Raw genomic sequence first — 23,471 nt, forward strand, 5'->3', positions numbered from 1 at the left:
TCAGATCGGCAATAACCATGCCTCACAGCTGATCTCAAAACTGTGGTTTTTCCCTTTCTTGCCGATTTCACTGCTCGGGACTGTTTCCAGCCTAGGGAGCGAAAACCAGCCATTGTAGCCTGCAATTTGTGCAAGGGGCCATTTAAAAAGCTGCTTCTTTGAATGCATGTGGCAACCAGCCATTTTAGGTGGCCTCATTTACCAACGGCCTACTCCTGTCCTCAAAAGGGTCCTAATTAAGGCTATTGCATAGGCAGCACATAGTGAGGGTCGCTCCCAGCACATCTTGTGCTTGCTTATGCCAACTATGGATCAAGACAAGATCCACACAGAGCTTTCGAGCCTAGACATCCAGGGCCTCCAGACTGCAAAAAGAAAAAGGAGTCAACGCTCTCAATCTGTACAAAAGGAGGTAGCGGCCAAGATCAGGGCCAAAGCCTTGGGCCCCAAGAAAACATCCCAGGTATTTAAAAGCATCTAAAAGCAGAGAAACAAAGATATGCGGCCTTAGAGAGACAGTTCAATAAGACTATTGAGCAAATGAGGGGACAACTGCAACAGGCTTCCCAGCCAGCCAATCCTCTGGTGGTTCAGGCAGGTACTTCCAGGGGGGTGGGGGAAACTCCAGCCCCCCTTGGCCACCTTCAATCCTAATTTGGCCCCAACTTTAAACAGGCCCCTTGGGACCTCTCTTCTTCTCTGCTATCTATAGCCCAAAGTAGTTCTCGACCTAGACCAGAGGCTACTTTTACTCCAACATCTGCAGGCCTTTGCCCCGAGATCCTCTATCAAGTGGCAGACCCACTGATATTCAGGATGTAGTCTCCAGACATGGCCTAGCAGAAGGGCTTCAACAAATCTTTAGGCCCTCAGATATGTCCCTCCCCATTTTGCCGGCCTACTCTCAGGCTGAGACCCCCAAAAGGGGATTGCCTCACCTTATGGAGCCCAGGGCCCCTTCTACCCACTCAGAATGGGGTGATTTCAAGCAGGGAGACTACACAGAACCATCTGAGCATAGCCACTCTCCTGCATCTGAATGGGAAGAGGAAGAAATCTGGGACCCCAACCTCTCAGAGGAAGAGGAGGATCTGAGGTGCAATCAACCTCCCTCAGCCATGGGCTTCAAACGTGCTTTATTTAAACCCCTTCTCCACAAGGCACTGGTCACAGCCCAGTTGTCTCCAGAGGAAGCTGCCCCCGAACCTCAAGTAGTGCAATCGGGGCATGGGGATTCCCTCTTCTCCAAACCTGTAGTTCACTCGGAGGTCCTTCTATCACTCATCATTTTTCTAGACTTAGTCAAGGAGCAATTTTCTACAGGTCTCCGCCCATCATCCCATGATAGGCAATTTTACAATGTGGGCCCTTCCCTAGGTACTGCTCTTGCAGATCCCTCGGTAGACACCCCAGTCGTGGCTTCCTTCTCCTCAGGCACTCCAACTGAGCCCGAGGACGTAGTAAAGGCAGAAGACAAGCACTCTGAACAAACATTAAAGTGTAACCATCAAGTCTCTGCTTGGGCCGTCCGGGCCTTGACTGCTGCATCGTTTTTCATGAGGTCTTCTATCCACTGGCTGCACCAACTACAAGACCACATACTCCCATCAGACTTTAGATCGCATCAAGAACTCAATAAGATTATAGCAGCAGCAGAGTTCATGGCAGACGGAACCCTTAACGCTGCCAAGTTTTCCTCCAGGGCCATGGCCTCATCTGTGGCAGCGAGGACACTTTTATGGTTACAAAATTGGCAAGTGGAGCCTTGGTGCAAGTGGAAATTGACTTCAGCCCCTGCACAAGCAAGAAGCTGTTCGGAGATGCACTAGACCCAATCATCATCGAAACGAGGGACAAAAGAAAAGTTCTTTCCTTGATGGGGAAGAGGGCAGACTACCGCTCTGCCCCATATTGGCCACCTCCATTTAGGGCCAAAACTATTTCTTATTTCTCCAGGTCACAGAGGACATATTCCCAGAGCCAAGAGCAACGCCCTGATGCGCCCAGCAGACAACAACAGACTCCGGGTAATGGCCCTTTTGTGGGGGAGGGGGTTGCTCATTCTGTCGCTCTAAGTAATCCCTCGTTCTCCCCACCCATCGGAGGTTGTTTGGCCTTCTTCGCCTCCATATGGGAGGAGTCAACGACAACGCCTGGGTACTCAACACAGTTAAGTCGGGGTTATAACTAGAATTTCTATCGTCACCCCCAGAAAATTTTGTGTCCTGCCCTGTTTCGCGGGACAGTTGAAGAAGGGCCCTTATGGAATCAGCCATTCAACACCAGGTTGACATAAGGGCCATTCAACCAGTCCCTGAACTCCCAACGGGGACGTGGCTTTTATTCTTGGCTTTTTGTGGTCCCTAAGGCTTCGGGGTGGTGGTAGTGGTGAGCTATTTCTGAATGAGTTTATCCCGTACAGGCGCTTTAAAATGCAGACTCTGCATTCTATTCTAGAGAGAGTTCGGGAGGGTGATCTCTTCTCTTCCATTGATCTTACGGAGGCCTACCTCCACATTCCCATCCGGCCTCATCATTGCCAGTTTCTCCGTTTCTGTTAGCAGAATTCTCACTACCAATATCGAGCCCTTCGGGCTTTTGTCGGCTCCAAGGGTCTTCACAAAGATACTAGTGGCCTTTGTGGCTTCATTCCAGTCTGTTCCTATGAGGATCCAATATTACTTGGATGACATTTTGATACTGTCGTCCTCCATCCACTCCGCTCATCGAGATCTACAAATCACTCTCTGTTGTCTTCAAGTACAACGGCTTTTCCATCAACTCCAGGAAGAGCCATCTTTTCCCCACAACCAGATTGCTCCACCTGGGAGCTGTCATCGACACAACTCTGTGCCAAGTTTTTCTGTTTCCAGATCCGGGGAAGAGCCTTACCGAGATCATTCAACAGGTTCAACATCAACAGATTGTCTCCCTGTCACTGTTGTCCAAACTATTAGGGAAAATGATCTCATGCATCGGCATCATTCTGTGGGCATGGCTATATTCCCGAGCTCTACAATGGTTCCTGCTCCCCTTTCAATGAGCAGGAACCAGCCACACATCTGCCAGGGTCCAGCTCACTCTGCAGACCTGTTGCTCCTTCAAGTGGTGGCTCTCCCCGGCCCTTTGGAAGGGACTCTAGTTCAAGGAACCGGACAGACTGCTCATCACCACCAATGCAAGTCTGGGTTTGGGGGCCCACATGGACAGGCTCATAGCTCAAGGGATTTGGTCCTGGATGGGCAGGACCGGCCCTATAAACTGGATAGAACTCAGAGCCATATATCTAGCACTGAAACATTTCAGGGACAAGATAGCTGGATCCCATGTACTAGTGTTGACAGACAATATGGCTGCAAAGGTGCACGTCAACAGGCAAGGTGGAACAAGATCCAGGGCCCTTATGAGGGAAGCCAAATGGTTGGGGCAGTGGGCAGAGAGACATCTGCTGTCTATTACAGCAGGTCACATCTCGGGAATTGACAACTCTCAAGCCCATTGACTGAGCAGGAGCCTAGTCGACCACGCAGAATGGTCCCTTCACCAGTCCATGTTCACGGATCTCTCCCTCAGGTTCGGGGCCCTGGATGTAGACCTCTTCACCTCTCCCCAAAACACTCAAGTAAACAAGTTCTTCACCAGTCAGGGAGCAGAGCGGACCAATGCACTTCGAAGCAGATGGCCCACTTGTCTCCTCTGACATCTTTCCCCCTCTTCCCATCATTCAGAAGATGTTGAAGGAATGAGCGGAGCTGATTCTCCTGGCCCCCCATTGGCCCAGGAGACCCTGGTTTGCAGACCTAGTGAACCTGTCAATAGCCACTCCCTGGAGCATCCCAGACCACAAGATCTCCCTTCATCAGGGAGCCCTGCTCCACCCAGATCCCCAGTGGTTCAAACTGCCGGTATGACGATTGAGCGGCAACTGTTAAGGGAGGCTAATCTCCCAGGTGTCTATCCAGGTGTCTCATAAACCATCTACGATGCGCATCTATGATGCCACCTGTAGGGTTTTTTTTGTCATTGGTATCACTCCAGCATTGGCTGAGGTAGCAGAGGTCCTCTGTTTCCTTCAAGACAGCCTAGAGAAGGGTCTTGCACCTAACACCTTACATCGTCAGGTAGCAGCTCTTTCCTCAGTCCTCTCCTGGGACTCATTTACTTCCTTGTCTCACCATCCTTTGGTCCGGAGATTTTTAAAAGGGACTTCCAACCTCTGCCCTCCTGTTGTACACAGGTTTCCATCCTGGGACCTTCACCAGGTGCTCCAGGCTTGAACAGAACCTCCCTTCAAACCCCTCGTAAAGGTGTCCCTTTAATTCTTAACCCTGAAGATGGCTTTCCTAGTAGCTATCACATCAGCTAGAAGGGTTGGCTGCTCTCTCAATTAGGCAGGATCTCTGCACCTTTCATGACAACAGAGTTGTTCTCTGTCTAGACCCTACCTTTGTACCTAAGATTAATACCCTGTTCCACAGATCCTAGGATATAGTGTTACCTGATTTCTGCCCCCTTCCGCACCATGACCTAGAGTACAAGTGGCACATCCTAGACATTAGGATGACTTAGAATTTACCTCAAACTCACCTCAACGTTTAGAAAGATGGAGGCCATGTTTGTGTCCTTTTTCCCTTCCTACCTTAAGTAGGTGAATCAGGGCGTGTATTGCACAGGCCTACAAAACCAGAGCCCTTCTGGGTCCCCAGGGCCTAACAGAACACACTACTAGAAGTGCCGCGACTTCAGCTGCCTGTGCAACCCAGGCACCCCTAGAAGAGATTTGCAGAGCGGCTATATGGACATCCCTGTCTCCGTTCATCAGACACTACTGCCTATGCCTCAACGAGTGCGGCCTTTGGTGAACAGGTGCTTCAGCAAGTGGTTCCAACTTCGGAGTGATTGACCGGACAAGGACCCTCCTGTGGACATGCAGGCTTTGGTATGTCCCATCCTGGGCTCTTGCATCATCATTGAGGAGAATGGGCGTTGGTAAATTTACCAGAGAATGCCCTTTCTATCTATGCTGCTAGAGAGCCCAATCCCTCCCTTGTTTCATCCGGACTATGGTAAGATATGTTATTGTTCAAGATTCTGTTTGGCTTTCAGAGACACTCACTAAAGTCTGTCAAGTACCTTCGCCGAAGCTGGGGAGACTCCCACAGGCTGCTCCTTTTATACAAGACAGACTCAGCTTGATGATGTCATCAGGAGGAGTCTAACCCATCCTGGGCTCTCTAGCAGCATAGATAGAAAGGGCGTTCTCAGGTAAATTTACCAACACCCATTCTGAGTTGGCGCAGAAAGAACATTCTTTGTTGTGCTTTTTTGATGACGTTTTTAACGTTAGGTGTCCATTTTAGGTCATGTGATATAATAGAACCTAGAAATTTGAAGGTCTCTACTGTTGATACTGTGTTGTCTAGTATTGTAAGAGGTGGTAGTATGGGAGGGCTTCTTCTAAAGTCTATCACCATTTCTACGGTTTTGAATGTGTTCAGTTCCAGATTGTTCCGATTACAGCACGAGGCAAGTTGTACTCCTGTCTATGCAGAATTGTTGTTGTCTCGAATGAGACCAATCACTGTTATGTCATCTGAAAACTTCAGCATACAGTATTCAGATGGATCATTTGAGATGCAGTCATTGGTATATAGGGAGAAGAGAAGTGGAGAAAGCACACAGCCTTGGGGGGGCCCTGTGCTGACTGTACAGGTATCGGATGTGATTCTGCCTAGCTTCATCTGCTGCTTCCTGTCTGTTAGGAAGCTTATGATCCACTTACAAGTGTGTTCAGGTACCGCTAATTGGTTTAATTTAGTTAGAAGAATGTCTGGAAAGATGGTGTTGAATGCTAAAATGAAGTCTACAAAGAGGACTCTTGCGTAGGTATTTGGAGATTCAAGGAGTTGTAGGATGTAATGCAGAGCCATATTAACAGCATCATCTGTTGATCTATTTGGTTGGTATGCAAATTGCATGATATCAATTGTGATTGTAAATTGAGAATCTATAAACCACATTTTCCTTCCCTCTCCTTTCTCTTTCCATCTTTTCTGAAATAGATTGAATTACTTTCTTTTTACATAACTAGATGCCAGAAGTATATGTTATGCATAAATACTGATAATTCATATATATATGTATGATATATTCTGATATATATAAAGTGCCAGATGCTAAGAAGAATTCTAGTCAGATTTATTTTCCAGAATGCTGGTTTTCAGTCTAAGAAGGTTTTTAGAAGTTATCAATAGAATATTAAGTGATGCATTAAAACTACATTTTAATAGATGTGAGTCAATATGGCTTGATGTTTATGCCAGTTTGACAAAAATGTGCCCTAAATGATATCAGGTGAGAGGAAGATGACACTATAGCATTATATGCAAACACCATAGTGTTATATGCAAACTGGTATATTTTGTAATATTTTTGATAAAATATAAATCCGGAAAAATGTTACCTTTAATGTTGCTTATAGAAATGGAAACAGTTTGGTCTCTTCAGGTAAACTTCAGGAGATTAAACAAGCTTTGTTTTTAACCCTATTCCAGTAAGAATATTCACTGAATTTAAAATAATACTAATGCTAGAGTTTGATAGTTTATATTTGTTATAGTTGTAAAAGTTATTTTGTGTATCTCTGAAGTTTAATTCTGTTGCGCTATCCCATTAAATCTTTTAAATTAGCATCATCTTCTTAATCCAGAGCATTAGATTTTATCCGAAAAGACAGTTCTAATCTCTTTTCACTTTATGCAACCTAGAGGACTGCTGCTTGTCCTCAAAGTAAGCATAGTAGATACTAAACAGAAGAACAAAATGTTGGTGGTAAGAAAAAAGAAAGATATTATTATTATGGGAAAAGATTCCTTAGTTGAATTTTTATTACACATTTTAAAGATGATATATAAACAAACAAAAAAGATAAATGAATAAATAAGGAATTAAAATATCATAAATATGATAATTTTCTATCATAATTATGAATAATTGAATATATATCAAGATTAAAAATTGTTGGTAAACTCTAAGCTAAACATGAATATCAAAAACCATGGTCAGTACAGTATATAATTCAAGATTATGTGCTTCAGCAAATTCAATCCATGTTGCTAAGATTCTGCTCTAATTATCTTGTAAATTTAATTATCTAGTAAAAGTTATATATGGATTCTGTTCATTGAAAATTCCAAATTTTGATGGGTATTGATTGATTACTTGGATTTATAGGGCTTCCCAACTCAACTAGTGTAGATGATGTACAGTAAGAAACACCAATAAATGAAAATAATCACATAATATTAAAAATGTATGCAAGATATAAAATGAATGTGACCAAACATGCAAATGGAACAATCAGAAGGAGACTTCTGATAGCCATATCTAGTCCCAGGTTCTGCCTCAGTTTATCTTCCCAATAAGCAACTGAATTAGAAGGCCATTTAAAAGCAATTAATTAGGGTACCCTGGTAAAGTGGGATCTCCCTATGAAAAGGGGAGAGCCTCTTACATTCCTTTTTATAGTTAACACAACAAGAAAATGCAAGAAGTTGATTGGATGGGATAAAAGTAACCTCCTCTTTGCATAGGAAATTAATTACATGTTAAATATTTGCATCCCATAATATCACACATATTCATTAAAATGTGGTCTGATGTCAAAAAGGTTGTTTGGAGTTCATGAAGAGACACATCAGACTCCCGTTTGCACTAACAAACTTTTTTTTTAATCAGGAGATAGTCTCTAGCCAGTTTATCTTTCCAGTTTAGGAATGTTAAAAACTATCGATCAATCCATGCAGCAATAAGATAAAACATTTTCCTACATTCCAGTCTCTAATGAGCCATAGCAATATTTTAAAAGAGAGAAAAATAGGTTAAATTAAAAGACAAAGTAACTATCTTAGAGAACAAATTATAAAATCCATGTCATGTGTCCCTCACTTCTCTCAACTGGACCCAAGCTCCTGGGGAAAAAGTCAGGTTGTGATGCATGGATTTTGCACAACTCATACAATGTAGTTGAGGAATGGTTTCCAATTTGAATTGAATTCTATATCAGGTTTATTTTTAAGATTCTAAATACTGAAGCATACTCCCTCAACTTAGCTGTTCTTCCAATATGAGGATCAAGCAACCTTTCTCATAAGAAGAATGATTGTAATATCTGTGCAGCAATTTGCAAACAAGCTTAATTCAGCATGAAGGAATTCAGTTTGAAGGACTATATAATTTTGTAAAATACAGCAAGAATATTACAAGTTTAAATAGCAAAAGTCTTGCCTTGCTGGGTAAAATTCTGTATGTCAGCGAGCCAATTCCTATTTGAATTTAGTTAGATTTTTGACGTATGTGTGTGTGTACACACATGTACACGTATATTCCAATTTTGGTCTCTTTGTACATTTTCTCTTTTCCAGTATTATGGTGAATTGATTCTTACCATTGTCAGCATATATTTTTATTGGTTAAGATATTTTTCATGTATACTTTTTGGAATCATTCTTAGTAAATATAGTTGCAGCTTTAATTCAAATATTTTCAAAATTCACAACATGTCTGTAGTATAGCCTAAGATTAGGGAAAGCTGATTTGCTTTCTTTTGAGATTTGTAAAATTATCTTTGAATCTTACTCTTACTATAGTTTCCTCAATAGTTAATTAAATTAAATCAATTGTTCTTTACCAATCCTGCAGATTTCTGCTATACTGCCCCAGGTTGTTAAAGGTCTTTTTGTGCTTCTAAAATTATTACTGCTATATTCTGTTTCTTATTATTCTCCATTATCTTGCATATTTTCAAAGAATATAATTCCTTGAAAAATTATGCAACTGCTATTATTTCAGATTATTCATTTCCCACGATTATTATTTTTATAAATAATTCAAGGTGGCAACCATACACAATACTCTTTCCTCCATTATTTTGTGAGTTGGGCTGACAGAGAGTGACTGGCCCCAAAATATGTAAAAAATATGTATGTAACAGTGTATTCCCTTTCTCTTGCTGTTATTGTCTTTCTCTCTTTTTTCTGAGTCACTATACCAAAGGTTTTCTTAGTTTGTTTGCCTTTCCCAAATGATTTTGACATTTACTTTCTTTTGAAATTTTTTCACATTCGATACATTTAAATGCTATAATTTTATTTAACTTTGTTTAACTCAATGCTTGTCTTCTTGGATTGGTTTTGTGGATCTGTCCTGATTCTTTTATTTTTCTTTCAGTTGTGATTTCCATTTTCATATAAAGAAGCTTCTGTTAGTACTCCTAGCAGTTATTTCTTTTGTTCCCAGCAGTCTTCCAATTCTCCATGTATTTTTAATGTTTAGTTCTTAGGTCTTTTGCAAGAAATATGACTTGTCTCCTTTTTTAAAAAAACATTCTAGGGAAATTTTTTTCAAATATTTGCATTTGCTTCCCATCTACAGTTGAGTGTGTCTCAATCTGCTGTTTCAGAATAGCATCTCTCCTTCATTTGTGCAAAAACTTTAGGAGGATACCCGAAGAGACTTCTTTGTGCAAATATAAAATGTATTCTGAAAAATTATTTAATATGTAGAAAGTCTTTGTTTTTGCTGAAATTTTAATATTTCTACTGTTGTTTTTCTCTGTTTTTGCCCCCTTCACTTATGGGCCTCAACTCTTGTCCCATGTCTTGACGTTGTTTCTTTTCTCTTTCTTTGCAGGTAGTAAAAATATTTTCCATAGACAATGTTTTCTTCTTCTACTGTTGTAACCAACCATTGCTTCTTTCTAATTATTCCATTCTAATAATAAATCATGAATCTTTGCCTTTTGTAATACTTCTCCCGTTGTTACCTTTTTGTCACATTCTTAACTTACTTTTTAGCTTTCTGTCTGTGTACCACTCCATCAATTTCTGCAAGTTTTTCTAAAACTCTATCTTGTGTGTAAATTCTGTTGGATTAGGGTTGGGTTAATCCTTAAATCCATTTAATCTTTAATTGGAATGTGTCAATTTAATACATGTTTATTTGGAGCCATCTAGTGAAATTTCTTCTTATATTTTGCAATAGAAAAAATGAACTGACAAGTGACTCCAGGTCAGCCTCCAGTCAAACAGTTTCCCCCACTGTTGTAATTCTGTATGAATCACAAGTACGTACAGTAATTTTTAGTTAAACCCCACAACTTGTTCCATTAAAATGTTAGTAATGCAAGTATAGATCTTAACTCAGATCTATCTGCTATATAAGGTCAACAGAATCTGTTGTTTTATTATTGAATCACATCCTTTCTCCCTTTCTTCTCTTCTACCTCAGCTCAGGAATCATTTGGAATGTGGTCAAAATTATAATTATAAAATCCAGTATAAGAAAGTAGTTGTAACTGTATGATCCAGAAGAGTTTGAAACAGTGCAGAGAAACAATAATTTAATGGTTGGATCTTTGATAGTTTTGTCAAATGTTTCCGTCAAGAGAAAAAAACTAAGGGAAGTTAGCAACATTGAACTGTATCTGTGTGGCTGCTAGATGGTAAAAATGTGGCCTTGATGAAGGTATTCCAAGTATCCCCAACCTTGTTTTCTTAAATTAACTTGTGGCTTAAATGCTTAAATAATAATCCTCAAACTGAATCTGAGAGGACCTGAACCTTGAAATTCCATAATCTATTTTATAGCCAAAGGAAGAATGAATGACTAAGGTTAAGCCTTGAAATATAAAAAATTACATTAGGAAATGTAATTTATACAGTGAGAATAATAAAGAATGGTCTTGTGAAAGAATATGATTTAATAACTTCATACATTTATATTAAATAATGTAAAGGAATAAAAATATGAAAGTATTAAAAATAAGTGAAATTCAATATGTCAGGTATATTTTGTTCCAAATATATGAAGGCATTATGAATAGTCAATCTAGATCATGTTTATTCATGATCACAATTGGAGTTAAATTTGTATTTATTAGTTGAGAATGCTTTCTAAGACTGATACCAAATGAAAAATGTTATTTCCCTTCAGATTCTGTAGCAATCTCTTGCTTCAGAAATCTGTTGAACACCTATAGCTTACTACAGGCCCTCTCTAGGTAAAAATTGAACGAATATATTTTTGTTTCTCTCAATTTTTATTGAAACATCTTCCTTCATTTTTAGTATGTATGTTGATTGAATTGTTTTTAGTGTGTATTTTCATTATACTCTTTTTAAACCAATTCAGATTGCTTTTATAGGAAGCAGTAGAATCGCATATTAAATCTATCTTATTTATCCATCCATCCATCCATCTGACTTGTTTGCCATCCATCTCACTTTGAGGTGACTAAATAATAATAAAACAGAATACCTTGTAAAATTGCAATAACGATAGCACTTAAGTAACATCAATTATGATTTATCCTAATTCATTCAGCAACCAGAGAAGATATCAAATTCTTGTATAAGAAAATAAGATGAGAGAAATATTTATGATATATGTATAAAACAGAAGATCATATACATACAATATCATATAATAGATCTATCTATTAATTTCTTTAATCTTTTCATTTTTTTTGATAATATGAGCAAAAGGTTCTAAGACCAAATCAAAAGGAAAAGAGAGGGTATATTTCAATATAACTTCTAAAATGCAAAATCCATCATTAGTAAACACTTGTGATCTAGAAGCTGGATAAATCATATCTTGAAGATATAAAACGTTGAAAGAATTCATAAATCAAAAAGCACTTCATAAAGTTCCACCAACCCATAACTAAAGTTTCCTCAGCTTCCCACATATAAAAGCTGCAGAATTCCACCAATCTGTAGTTCAAGTGATTGTATCAGTTAGAAATCCAATATTAATAGAACCGTGATAGCCCCATGTAAATCCAGCTAGAGCTGGATGCATTATGTTCAAAGCAACAGCTCTTATGTACTGATCAATTGTACCTTTTACTATTCATGTTTATCAAATAATTTATATTTGGAACACAGAATAGGATCCACTTTGGGATGAATCAGGATATGAATTCATTAAAAATAGAGAGTGTCAGAAAAGAGTTACTTCTAACACACCAGCTCAGGTGAGGCAACACATTTCATCTCCAACTCTAGGTAGGTCATGTATGAAGCAAGTAATTTTAACAATGTACAAAGGAATGGGAAAATAGCATAGAACTGGTGGTCGAAATTTCTGTGGAAAATTGGCTTCATTAAATTCTTACATATTTGCTAGATGTAGCCAAAGGCAGGTTTGAAATTTATATATAGTGTTTTTGAGTGGAAACTTTTGGAGTGACCTTTGCAGTGTAGAATTATCTGTAGCTGACATAAGTGAATGTCATATCTACTTTTACAGAAAATATAAAATGGGTTGAAAAAAACCTCTGAAATAATCCTTTGTGTCTGACTTTTGAAAGTGAGAGTCCTTTATTCATGAATTGTGTTTACATTGCTGTCTTTTAAAAAACGGGTAGTCAAAAAGTAAAACAAAGAAAATTTTCATTTTTATAAAGTTCAAAACAATTTTTGAAATGACTGTTAACTTACCAATGAAATTTCCACTGATTATAGCTATCATTTTTCCATAGTAAAGTGTTATTATGAACCTGCAGTGGAAAGCTTATGTTTTGGTTTGCTCACTTCAGAACAGCAAGGTTTAAATGATATATAGATTTGCAACCTTTTGGCTAAGAACAAGTATGCTATCATTTGGAAATAGATAATGACCATGGAATGAATTCTACTGGAGATTTATCTTGAAAGAATGATTGCAAAAAGTTACTGTTTGGAGATTCGTTTAAAAATTATTTTATATCAATGTGAGTTTTTAAAGCTCCTTAGGGCTCATTTGAAGTTACTAACATAATACCTGTCTTCTCATGACATGCAGAGCTCTATAGATAATGTGTCTTGTGTGTCGTGTGTGTTGTGTGTGTGTGTGTGTATGTGTGTGTGTATATATATATATATATATACACACACACACACACACACACACACACACACATATATACATACATACATACATACAAATTTTATTCAGTTTTTCACATAAAAACAAAAATCTCTTTTTAGTGGACAACATATTTCCGGGTCATCACATTTACATACAAATATGACAGCAATTATACATTCATATATGCATACTTAATTCTATTATTACCTTTTCCATTCCAAATTTTCAGTAAGGAGAGAAACAAACACATTAATTCTAGCCTCTTTCATTAATCTCAATCGCAACATCTTTTTGTTTCATTTCAATTATTTCAAATATAATCCTATAATATTTATGTTAAAAATAAAGATAAACAATATGTGTAATAATAATAATAATAATAATAATAATAATAATAGTAGTAGTAGTAGTAGTAATAATAATAATAATAATAATAATAATAATAGTAATAGGTTGCCAATGTCTCTCCTTGCTTTTTATAGTCTATATTGACTTATTAATTTAGTTGGTTCTTTAGTCTGTCATATTCCCTTTCCATTACACAATCTTTTTATAAATTCTAAATTAATACAAGTTTTAACACTAAAGAAAAAAACAAGTATAGGTTTCTCCCCTTTTACTGCTTTGAGTGTGACACCTCAGTGGTTAAAATATACCTTCATTCCCTCATCTTGATTCCCAATAAACCATTATTTTTAAGAAGTTACAATAATAATCATTACATCTTTTCATTTGGATTCTGCAGCATATTTCCCCCCCTTAATTTTTAATAAGAGTTATCAATATCTATATTACCCTATTTTCTAAATATTTTTAATTGCAGAAATATTCTTATTACCCCTTGTCACCCTGCAGAATCCCCTTTTTAATTCATCAACCATTATCTCTGAAAAACCAATTTCTTTTCAACATTTTACTATTTCTGCATTTCTTTATTTCATGCGCCTGTTTCTTACTGCTTCTCCTCCCCCTCTTTTCCCCATATCTTTTCTCATTCCAGTTTATATCCTTCTCTTTCTTAATATCTTCTTTGCCCCTTTTCTGCTGGGTCTTTCTGTCTTTCCCAACTTCACAAGTATTCCCCCTTTTGATTGCCTTCTTAAATCTCAACTTTTTAACCTTCCTTCTTTCCCCACTTCTTTATAGCATTCTTTGTGTTAATTGTTTATTTAAGATGTCTTCTCCTTGAGTCGTCGACTCCTCCTATGAAGCTCTTCTTGTTCTTCAATCACCATTTCCATTTTTTCTAACACAGAACAAAGTGATTCGCCTCTTTCCTGTAGTAATTCTCTCATATTTTTAAGTTCCATTTTTAATTCCCGAAGAGATATCATCATTGCACACTCTTGTATTTTATGATCGTTAAAGTCCACAAAAAAAACCACTTGTACTTTCCTTCTTTCTTCTTTCAATTTTCTAAAGTTCTCAATTATTCCAGCCCAGGGTCTATACCAAAAACATCAATCAATCCCTCAGTCAGTCTTTCCTTGCTTTTTTCTTTATTCTAGTTCTGCTTTCACTTTCTAAGATTCTTACTTTGTTTCAATATTTCTTTAATATTATATCCACACAAGTTCATTCAGAAACAGGATGCTTTCCCTTGTTTGAGCTCAAGTTTTTGTCAAAAGGTGGCACTCTCCATTATACAAAGTCTTCACCTTTTCCCCCTATTTTTTTATTTAGGGTTTTTCGAACCTCAATATTCCAACACAGTCCAGTCTCCAATTTGTAAACTTTATTATTATTTTTTGACAATCTTAAGTCCAGCTTTATTTTATGCCTGTTTATTGTCAAAATATTTTAGTCCAATTTAGTTAAATCTTTAGTTCCGGCTTCTTTCTTTTTCAGTTCGAACCCCTGCTTAGCTGTCAGAAATATTTTCTTATTCTTTTTCCTGTCCCTTTGTAATTTTGCCGCTCACTTTTCTTTTCTTAAAAATTCCATATTACCTTAATCCCGGGGTACTTTTGTTTAGTTGTATCGCCCAATTGTCCCGGTTCAGATGTTATCCACCTCTTTTTTCCCTCCTACACAAATCTTAATCCAGCTGAGTCCTCCTCTTCGGGGTGGCCATTTTAATCCACCTCTGCAGTCGTCTTCGGGGGGGGGGGGAACCAAGCCCAGGAGGGGAGATGCGGTTCCCCTCAACCTGGCTTGTGGCTTCCCCTTACTCCGCCGCCCCTCCAAGACAGCTTCAGCCCCTAATCGTAATGATCGGGGCTTTCCAATGAAAGAGCACGGACCATAGCCGCAAAGAGATGCAATCTACGGTCTGTCAGCGAGGAGGCTCCACCTTCTTCCCTATTGTATATTCAATATACATTATTGTATATTGTATATTCTTCAACACACTTGTAAATCTTTTTTTTTTGTAAAGAATGCAATGGTTCAAAAAAAAAAAGGATGGAAACTTTGGGCTTCATTGTTCTTGCTGGTTGGTAACATAAATTATTGGGGTGGGTGAAGTACTGATAGGTTTGTTAGAGAAAAGAAATGTCAGTTGTCTCTAAATATGGGGGGGAAAGTGTACCAGTCTGAGCTGAGGATGGATGATTTAGTTTTGTGTTTCCAAGAATTAGAATTGTCTTAAAATTAGCAGTTTCCTTAAACCTACAAGAATGACAGAAGGAAAGCTATTAAGATGTGCAGTGCTAACAAAAGTTCTGATAGGATATGAGTTCTCTGACAAATTAAATATTGTTCTTCTAACAATATTCCTTACAAAATAAAACAAAATAAAAGGCATCAGCTTGGGAAAGTGTACTGCATCCATTGAATTTTTGAATTTAGTATGATTTTACATGGATAATAAATGGTGCCAAGAAAAAGAGGTTCATGAAATGAGAAACAGATGTATGTGTACATTTTCAATAATCAAGCTAAAAGTTAAAAGCTATATAAATAAGTTACTTAGTTTAGTTTAGACTGGATGATAATATTCAGGAGAAAAATGTTGGTTTACTTCCAAAAGATGTAGAAGAAGAGACAGGTAGAAAAAGGCAATATTCCAGAATCACAGAATTTCTCATTGGTTTGATATGTTAAAATAGGACAGGCTTTGATTATTGAAAATGTACATGTACATCTGTTTCTCATTTCATGAACCTCTTTTTCTTGGCACAATTTATTACCCATGTTGAATCATACTAAATTTGAAAATAATTTTTCCACCTACCCATTCACTTGTCACATTCATATTATGTTAATCATAGGGCTGCTTGTAAGGCTTTCCGAAAGGTGCCTGTTCCTTATGGTAGTTGTAAAATGAGTGATGAATAATCTATTCTGCATGAAGATCTCCCATTTTTTTGGATGATATAGTTGATCGTTGCAAGGAACTAAACTGGACTGCTGCAAGGAGCTGTCCTCATGGCGATCCTGTTCCAGATAGTTCTTAAAGTTTTTGTTGTTATTATTTGAATATAGATTAAATTGAATACAGATTTGAATATGTAGTTATTTGAGACCAGTCTAATTATTTCTAAAAACACTGCATTTCCTTATTTACCTAAGTACAACATCGCTGTCAGAAAATCTATATTGTTCATAGCATTTTCTATTGCAGCATGGGATACTATAATCAATGTTGTATTTCTTGTGTTAATGTGATGTGTTATATCACTATTCATCAAGTAATGTTCTGTTTTGTTTTTTATGCTTTAAACAGGTTCTGCTTTATGTAGTTACGAGTTAAAGCCACCTGAATACACTACTCATTTAAATACTGCTAAGCTTTGTCCCAAGCTCCCAGTTCCAGAGAGGTAAACAAACTGCTCAATGTGTTACTTTGTGACAAAACTCTATGTATTAGTGTGTGTATTATTGTGAAATTTAATCATCAGAAAATTTCTACAGACCATTCAGGATGGCACTCTATGTTAGTTGTAAAGAATTCCCTCCAACTAGTACATAATGCAAAATATTCCATTCTGTATTTCATATACTTCAAATTTGGCATTGAAAAAGTATTGGAAAAAAATGTTGGTTTCCCTATTATAATTTAGCTAGGACCTCAAGGGAGTTTGGAGATACTAGGTTAAATGCTCTGGCATTTAATCGGGCTGTGAGTCACCCCTTTTTGATGACAAAATTTAAAACCAGCAAACATTTTAATCAGCCATCTCCATAGAAACGGGCTGTGTTTTTCCCCCCCAAAGAGAGATTTTCAACATTCAACTAGCGATTTAAAGAAAGCATTTTCTAATTCTACCTCAATACCTATATTAATGATTAGATAATCAATTTCTAAAAATAATAAATTTATCAATTGTTCAATTGATTTATTTTAATTGCTCAGTGTGATTGGTGTGTTTAATGAAAATAGTGTGATTACTAATTAATATAAAAAATCAAGCTTAATGTAATTTAATTGATTAGTAAAATTAGTGATTTGGTGAATTTAATTGAATAGTGTATTTAACAATTAGTGTAATTTAATTAGGCTGATTGTTGTTTAGCATAATTACTTGGCTAGAGAGGTTATTGTAATTCATTAATTGGTGTGATATTGGCTGTATTGATTACCCAAAATTGTTTTATTAAGCAATTTAATCAACGTATTATCTCAGCAAACCCACCATGCCAGTAAAAAAGTCCAATACCAAACCACAACCTAAAGAAAAAAAAATCTCCACCAATGAACCCCAAGACTCCTGCACATGCTTTATATGCTTTGTAACTCTAAAGGTTAATGAAAATTCCATCAAATGTTCTCTATGTGAAAAATACACTCATCATGACTGCCTGGAATTACCCAAGCTAATGACTCAGTTCCTAGAAACATCCAATTATGCATTTCCATTTTTCTGCCCACCATGCAAACTCAAACTGGACAAACATATAGTCCTGTTTGAAAGTTGACTCCATAGAAAAGCAAATATCATCCCTTGACACCATAGTAGCATCCCTGGATCCTTTAAATGAAAGATTAACTAACCTTGAAAAAAAAAAGACACAACACAAAAACCTGAACATTCAATAGCTACAAATCAACAACTGCAACCTAATCCAATAGCTACAAACCAATAACTGCAACCTAATCCACAAAAAAACATAAATCCAACAAATAATGATATCACAATCCTTGTCAGAGAAGCTATCGAGCGCTAACGAAAGTACCCTAACGTCATCTTATTTGGTCTAGAGGACATCACTAACGATATCACAATTGTCCGCAATATCATCAGTGACTATCAAGCATCAATTATTTCTCCTGATGAAACACTTGACATTTCCTGCATTGGCCGAGAGCTCAAAAACAGAGATGGCTCTGTGGGCCCACGCTTCTGCAGAGTCATTTGCAAAAATGAATTTAGCAAATGTAAATTCATTTATACTATAAACTCACTCGCCAAAAACAACACCAACCATAAAAACCTCCAATCTCGTCCTGATCTAACCTTACAGCAACATGCCCGCTCCCGCATACTAAGCACAGAACTCAAAAATTGTCTAGACAATGGAGAGAAGGACCTGTACATTGATTATCGTGCAAACTATATCAAAAGAAAGTCACACAACCCACAACTCAGCATCCAACCCTACTTCAACCAGTCCACCATCACCCAAGACTAGACACGTACACCCCCAACTACCTCAATTCAAACTACAACTGGCCTTAAATGCAAGCTATTCAATGCAAGAAGCCTTGTAAATAAAATACCTGAATTTCTTCTCTTACTAAATACGGCTAAATTCGACATCATATTTGTCTGTGAAACATGGCTCAACGCATCTCTCCCTGACTCCACTACCTCAGTAAGAAACTATCATGTTTACCAATCCGATCGGGAAATCCGTAGAGGAGGTGGCGTTGCTACCTTCTATAAAAGCCCTTACATCTAAAAAACATCCAAATTACCCAAAAGCTTGCTCTTCCTGAGACCATTATCTGTGAACTGACCTTAAATATCACATTTTGGTTCTTGCTATGTTACAGAGCCCCTGATTATGACATTGAACATGTAAACAAGCTAAATTCACTACTAACATGGGCAGTATCCTGCCCACACACTTTTATCTTTCTTGGTGACTTCAATCTACCTCATATGAACTGGACCCTAAAGGAATGTACAACTGAACCCATACATGCAACCGTCTACAGTGCTGTAACAAATCTGGGACTGGAACAACTAGTAACCAACAATACTAGGCTTAACAACTTCCCTGATCTGATCTTCTGCAATAGTTTGATTTCAATTTACAGAATACAAATTAAAGAACCCTTTTCCAACAGTGACCACAACATGATTGACTTTTGTCTCAACCTATGTCCACACAAAAATCATCACAACGACAAAATCCCCAATTATAACTTTAAAAAAGGCAACTATGATCTTATAATCAATAATCTCTCTTCCCTTGATTGGCAATTTCTATTCTCTGGATGCAATACTGTTGAAGACCTTTACAACATATTTTTACTTGAAGTCAAAAGAGCCATCAAACTATATGTACCAATAACAACTCCCAAAACCAGGAAAAACAGATTACCCATAACAATAAGGAAGCTTCAATCCAAAAAGAGATCACATTGGCGAAAAAACAAATCTGGTCATGTTGCCAACTTCAAAAGCTGATACAAAGATCTATGCCACCAGATAAAAACTGAATGCGCTAATTATCACATTAAACAAGAGGAAAACCACCTATGCACAAATTCCACCCGTGCTTTCTACAATTTTGTAAATAACAAACTAAAAGACTCAAGGTCCATCCCACCCCCTGTAAGGACCTAATGGCAGAGACTGCAATGATGACACCATCGAAGCAAACCTCTTTAACATATTCTTTGGCTCAGTGTTTGTAAACAGCAATGGATCAAGCCCAGTACTTCTTAGTCAAACCACAGACAACTACAATGATCTAATACATATCGATTTTACAGAAGACAACGTTGAAAAAGCACTGTGCAATCTAAAACCGTCCCTATCTATTGGACCAGACAGAATATGTGCCTACTTCTTAAAAAAGCTATCCACTGCCATAGCCGAACCTCTAAGCATAATCTTTGAAAAATCGTTCAGGACCAGCTCCTTGCCAAAACAAGCCACGGTCATCCCCATCTTCAAAAAGGGAGACCCCAGCATAGCTGAAAATTACAGACCAATCTCCTTATGCTGCATCACCTGTAAAGTCATGGAATCAATTATTAACCAATCCATTATCCTCCACTTCGAAACAAACAACCTACTCTCTGATAAACAATTTGGTTTCAGAAAATAACTATCCTGTAATCTGCGACTCTTACACTACAAAAACATATGGACTACACAACTTGATCAGGGCAAAGCAATAGACGCAATCTACATAGACTTCTGTAAAGCCTTTGATTCAGTGGTACACAAGAAACTACTCCTAAAACTAAAATCTTATGGTATCTCTGGACACCTACATAACTGGATGGAAGCATTCCTGTCAAACAGACAACAAATGGTCAAAATTGGGAGTGTCCTATCAAATTCTGTACCTGTCAACAGTGGTGTCCCCCAAGGCAGTGTTTTAGGACCAACTCTTTTCATACTCTACATAAATGACCTCTGTGATCATATCAAGAGCAACTGAGTTCTCTTCGCTGATGATGTAAAGCTATTCAACACCACAGATAATACTGTTACCCTTTTAAAAAACCTTGACTATATCAGAATGGTCAATCAAACGGCAACTTCAAATCTCAACAAATATATGTTCTGTCTTACATATTAGCAAGATAAATCAGAAAATAAAATACAAGCTAAATAATCAAGACCTTGTTGAAGATCCAAGCTCTGTAAAGGACTTTGGAATACTCATCTCAAATGATCTAAGTGCTAGAGCCCACTGTAACTACATAGCCAAAAAGGCGTTAAGAGTTGTTACTCTAATCTTACGTAGCTTTTTCTCTGATAATATTACACTAATAAGTAGAGCATACAAAACATTTGCTAGACCAATACTCGAATACAGCTCATCAGTCTGGAACCCACATTACATATCTGATATTAACACAGTTGAGAAAGTCCTTAAATATTTCACAAGAAGAGTTCTCCACTCCTCTACTCGTTGCAGAATACTTTATGCCACCAGACTTGAAACTCTAGACCTAGAAAACTTAGAACTACGCCGCCTTTGGTCTGATCTAAATATAGTATATAAAATCATACATTGCAATGTCCTACATGCAAATGAATACTTCAGCTTCAGTCATAACAATACAAGAGCACACAATAGATACAAACTCAAGGTTAACCGAACCAAACTTGACTGAAGAAAATATGACTTCAGCAACAGAGTGGTCAGTGTTTGGAATACTCTACCTGACTCTGTGATTTGTTCCCCAAACACCCAAAACTTTCACCTTAGACTGTCTACTATTGACTTCATCCCCTTTCTAAGAGGCCTGTAGGGGACATGCATAAGTGCACCAATTGTGCCTACTATCCCTGTCCTATTGTTTCCTTTTACTTTTCTTATAAGTATCTATCTCATGTATTCAAAACTATGTTTATTCTTATACCTGTATCTTGTAAGCGATTGACAAATCAAATAAATACTAAATACTAAAATCTTGGGTTGAGTTGGGTGCATGTGCATGAGATTCCCCCTCCCCCCCTTTTTTTAGTCAGTTGTGATTTTGTGGTTATATTTCATTCAATGGCACTTGATTACTTACTTGGAAACTCTTCCTCCTCAGTATGTCATTGAAGACTCAATTATTCAAGCCAAAGGTATCTAAAGTTGAATTATGACAACTGGACCAAAATTTGTTAAACTGAGATGTTTCGCTTCCCATCCAGGAAGCATCATTGGTCAAAAAGAAAAAGGTAAAAGGTTAGGCAGAGAGTCAGAGATCTTTGCCATGTATTGGGGTAGAGTATGTGTAGATGCAAGTAGTGTGATACTTGTAATTGACAGATGGAAATTTTGTCATTGCACAGATTTTCTAGGTGCCATCTAAAGATTTTTTGGTATGGTGCCAAGTATGCTGATAACCACTGGGGCCACTATGGCTGATTTATGCCATAATCTTTCAACTTTCAGATCTTGGTACTTTGTGATTTTATCCATTTTTTTTCTATTTTGCCAGCTCTATTATCCATATTTTTTTCTTTTCAGCCACAGTTAAATTTGGTGCCTTATAAGCCAAGATTTTTATCAGTTTGTTTTTGGAAATTTCACAATACTTTAACCTCCTTTATGTTTAATCTTTCTGATTTAATCCCTGGTAGGAAATATCATTTTAAATTCAGAGTTATCTTCCTAACCTGCAGAAATTTCCCCCACAGAAATTCCCCCCCCCCATTTCCTCCATATATTGTAACTCTTAAAACAGAATTTCCATTTCAAAGTTGGAATTATTTGAGAGGAAAAGAGTTTCCCTTTTTTAAAGGGAACATGTATATGGATATTTTCTTAGTAAGGATCTCTGCTTGGCAAAGCCAATATAAATTTGACTGAGTTTCTTCACATTCTGACTGAAATGCGAAGTGGAAACAGAAAAAAATCTGTCATTTGTCAATTTTTCATTTAACTAGACTTAAAAAAATGAGATTTATGTTTTTTCTTTCCATGCCAGGACTGTATAGCAATTCTGTCTTTTTTTGAAATTTATGTTTAATATTGATAATGGTTTCTCTCTGGTTGAAGAGCTGTCTCCTCATTACACATTTTGGTATCATTCTTTCCTTTCCTTGGTTATAATCATTATTTATTATAATATCAAATGATATAATCAGTAATCCTTAATAAAATAACAGAATGATTCTGAATACATTTATTATTCTATTTAATATTAAAGGAAAGATCTGCGTTTTTACACCTACCAGAGCGAAAACTGCTGTAATATAAATTGATCTTTTGTACTACATTCTCTGGGGTCTCATTTATTCTAAGATATAATGTCATATTCACTGACCTAATTTTTTAATTCATTATAGAATTTGTCTTCCATGTATAAAACTAGATAATTTCAGAAGTGCTAGATATCACACTGTCTAGCAAAAGACATTTCAGGGCAATACTTAATTGTGTATAAATGAAGGAAAGGGATTTGTAAATGTATTAAGTTTTTTCCAGGTTATAAAAGATGTATCTTTGTGGAGAGAAATGATAGTTTTGATAAAAATCTAAGCAACCATAAAGGTAGTCCAGAGCCAGTCTTTTTTCTGTTCAAATAATGATCAAACCTCTCAGCAACGCAGAGCTGATAAAGGAAAGTAGAACTTACCGTGAAGCATCTGTTAGCTGTTTTGGAAAAAAAAAACGACATCCAAAATTCCATGAGTCTAGCGCCAGCCTAGTGATTTTGATTTCTTATCAACTATTATTCTGATACAAACATACATGTTGATTTGAAAATTATTCCCTAAAGCTGGTACATTTACAAAAGAAAAGTGTTGGGCCTTGACTTTGGAGCAGTCATACTGTTTGTTTTTCTCAGTGTAAGATTACAAATCGTTATTTCTGTGTGTTTAATCCAGTATCTTCAGGTTAATGATAAAATTTTAAAAGACCAATATTTGAGAGCTTTATTCACATTCTTTAAGTATGTGAGATTATAAAATAGTTCTTAACAAATTGTA

At 37.1% G+C, this 23,471-nt stretch overlaps 1 protein-coding gene across 2 annotated transcripts in view; it reads left to right on the forward strand.

The window, feature by feature from the left end:
* SLC44A1 (solute carrier family 44 member 1) overlaps positions 1 to 23,471 on the forward strand; it is a 93,549-nt gene that overhangs the window by 30,267 nt on the left and 39,811 nt on the right. For both annotated transcript variants that reach the window (XM_026718547.2, XM_026718546.2), the window contains exon 5: positions 16,580 to 16,673. In XM_026718547.2, coding sequence (XP_026574332.1) covers positions 16,580 to 16,673 — 94 coding nt within the window. The remainder of the gene's footprint in view (positions 1 to 16,579; positions 16,674 to 23,471) is intronic.

Source organism: Pseudonaja textilis, chromosome 2 (genome assembly GCF_049901715.1).
Source record: "Pseudonaja textilis isolate UNSWEBS1 chromosome 2, rPseTex1.2, whole genome shotgun sequence".
NCBI lineage: Eukaryota > Metazoa > Chordata > Lepidosauria > Squamata > Elapidae > Pseudonaja > Pseudonaja textilis.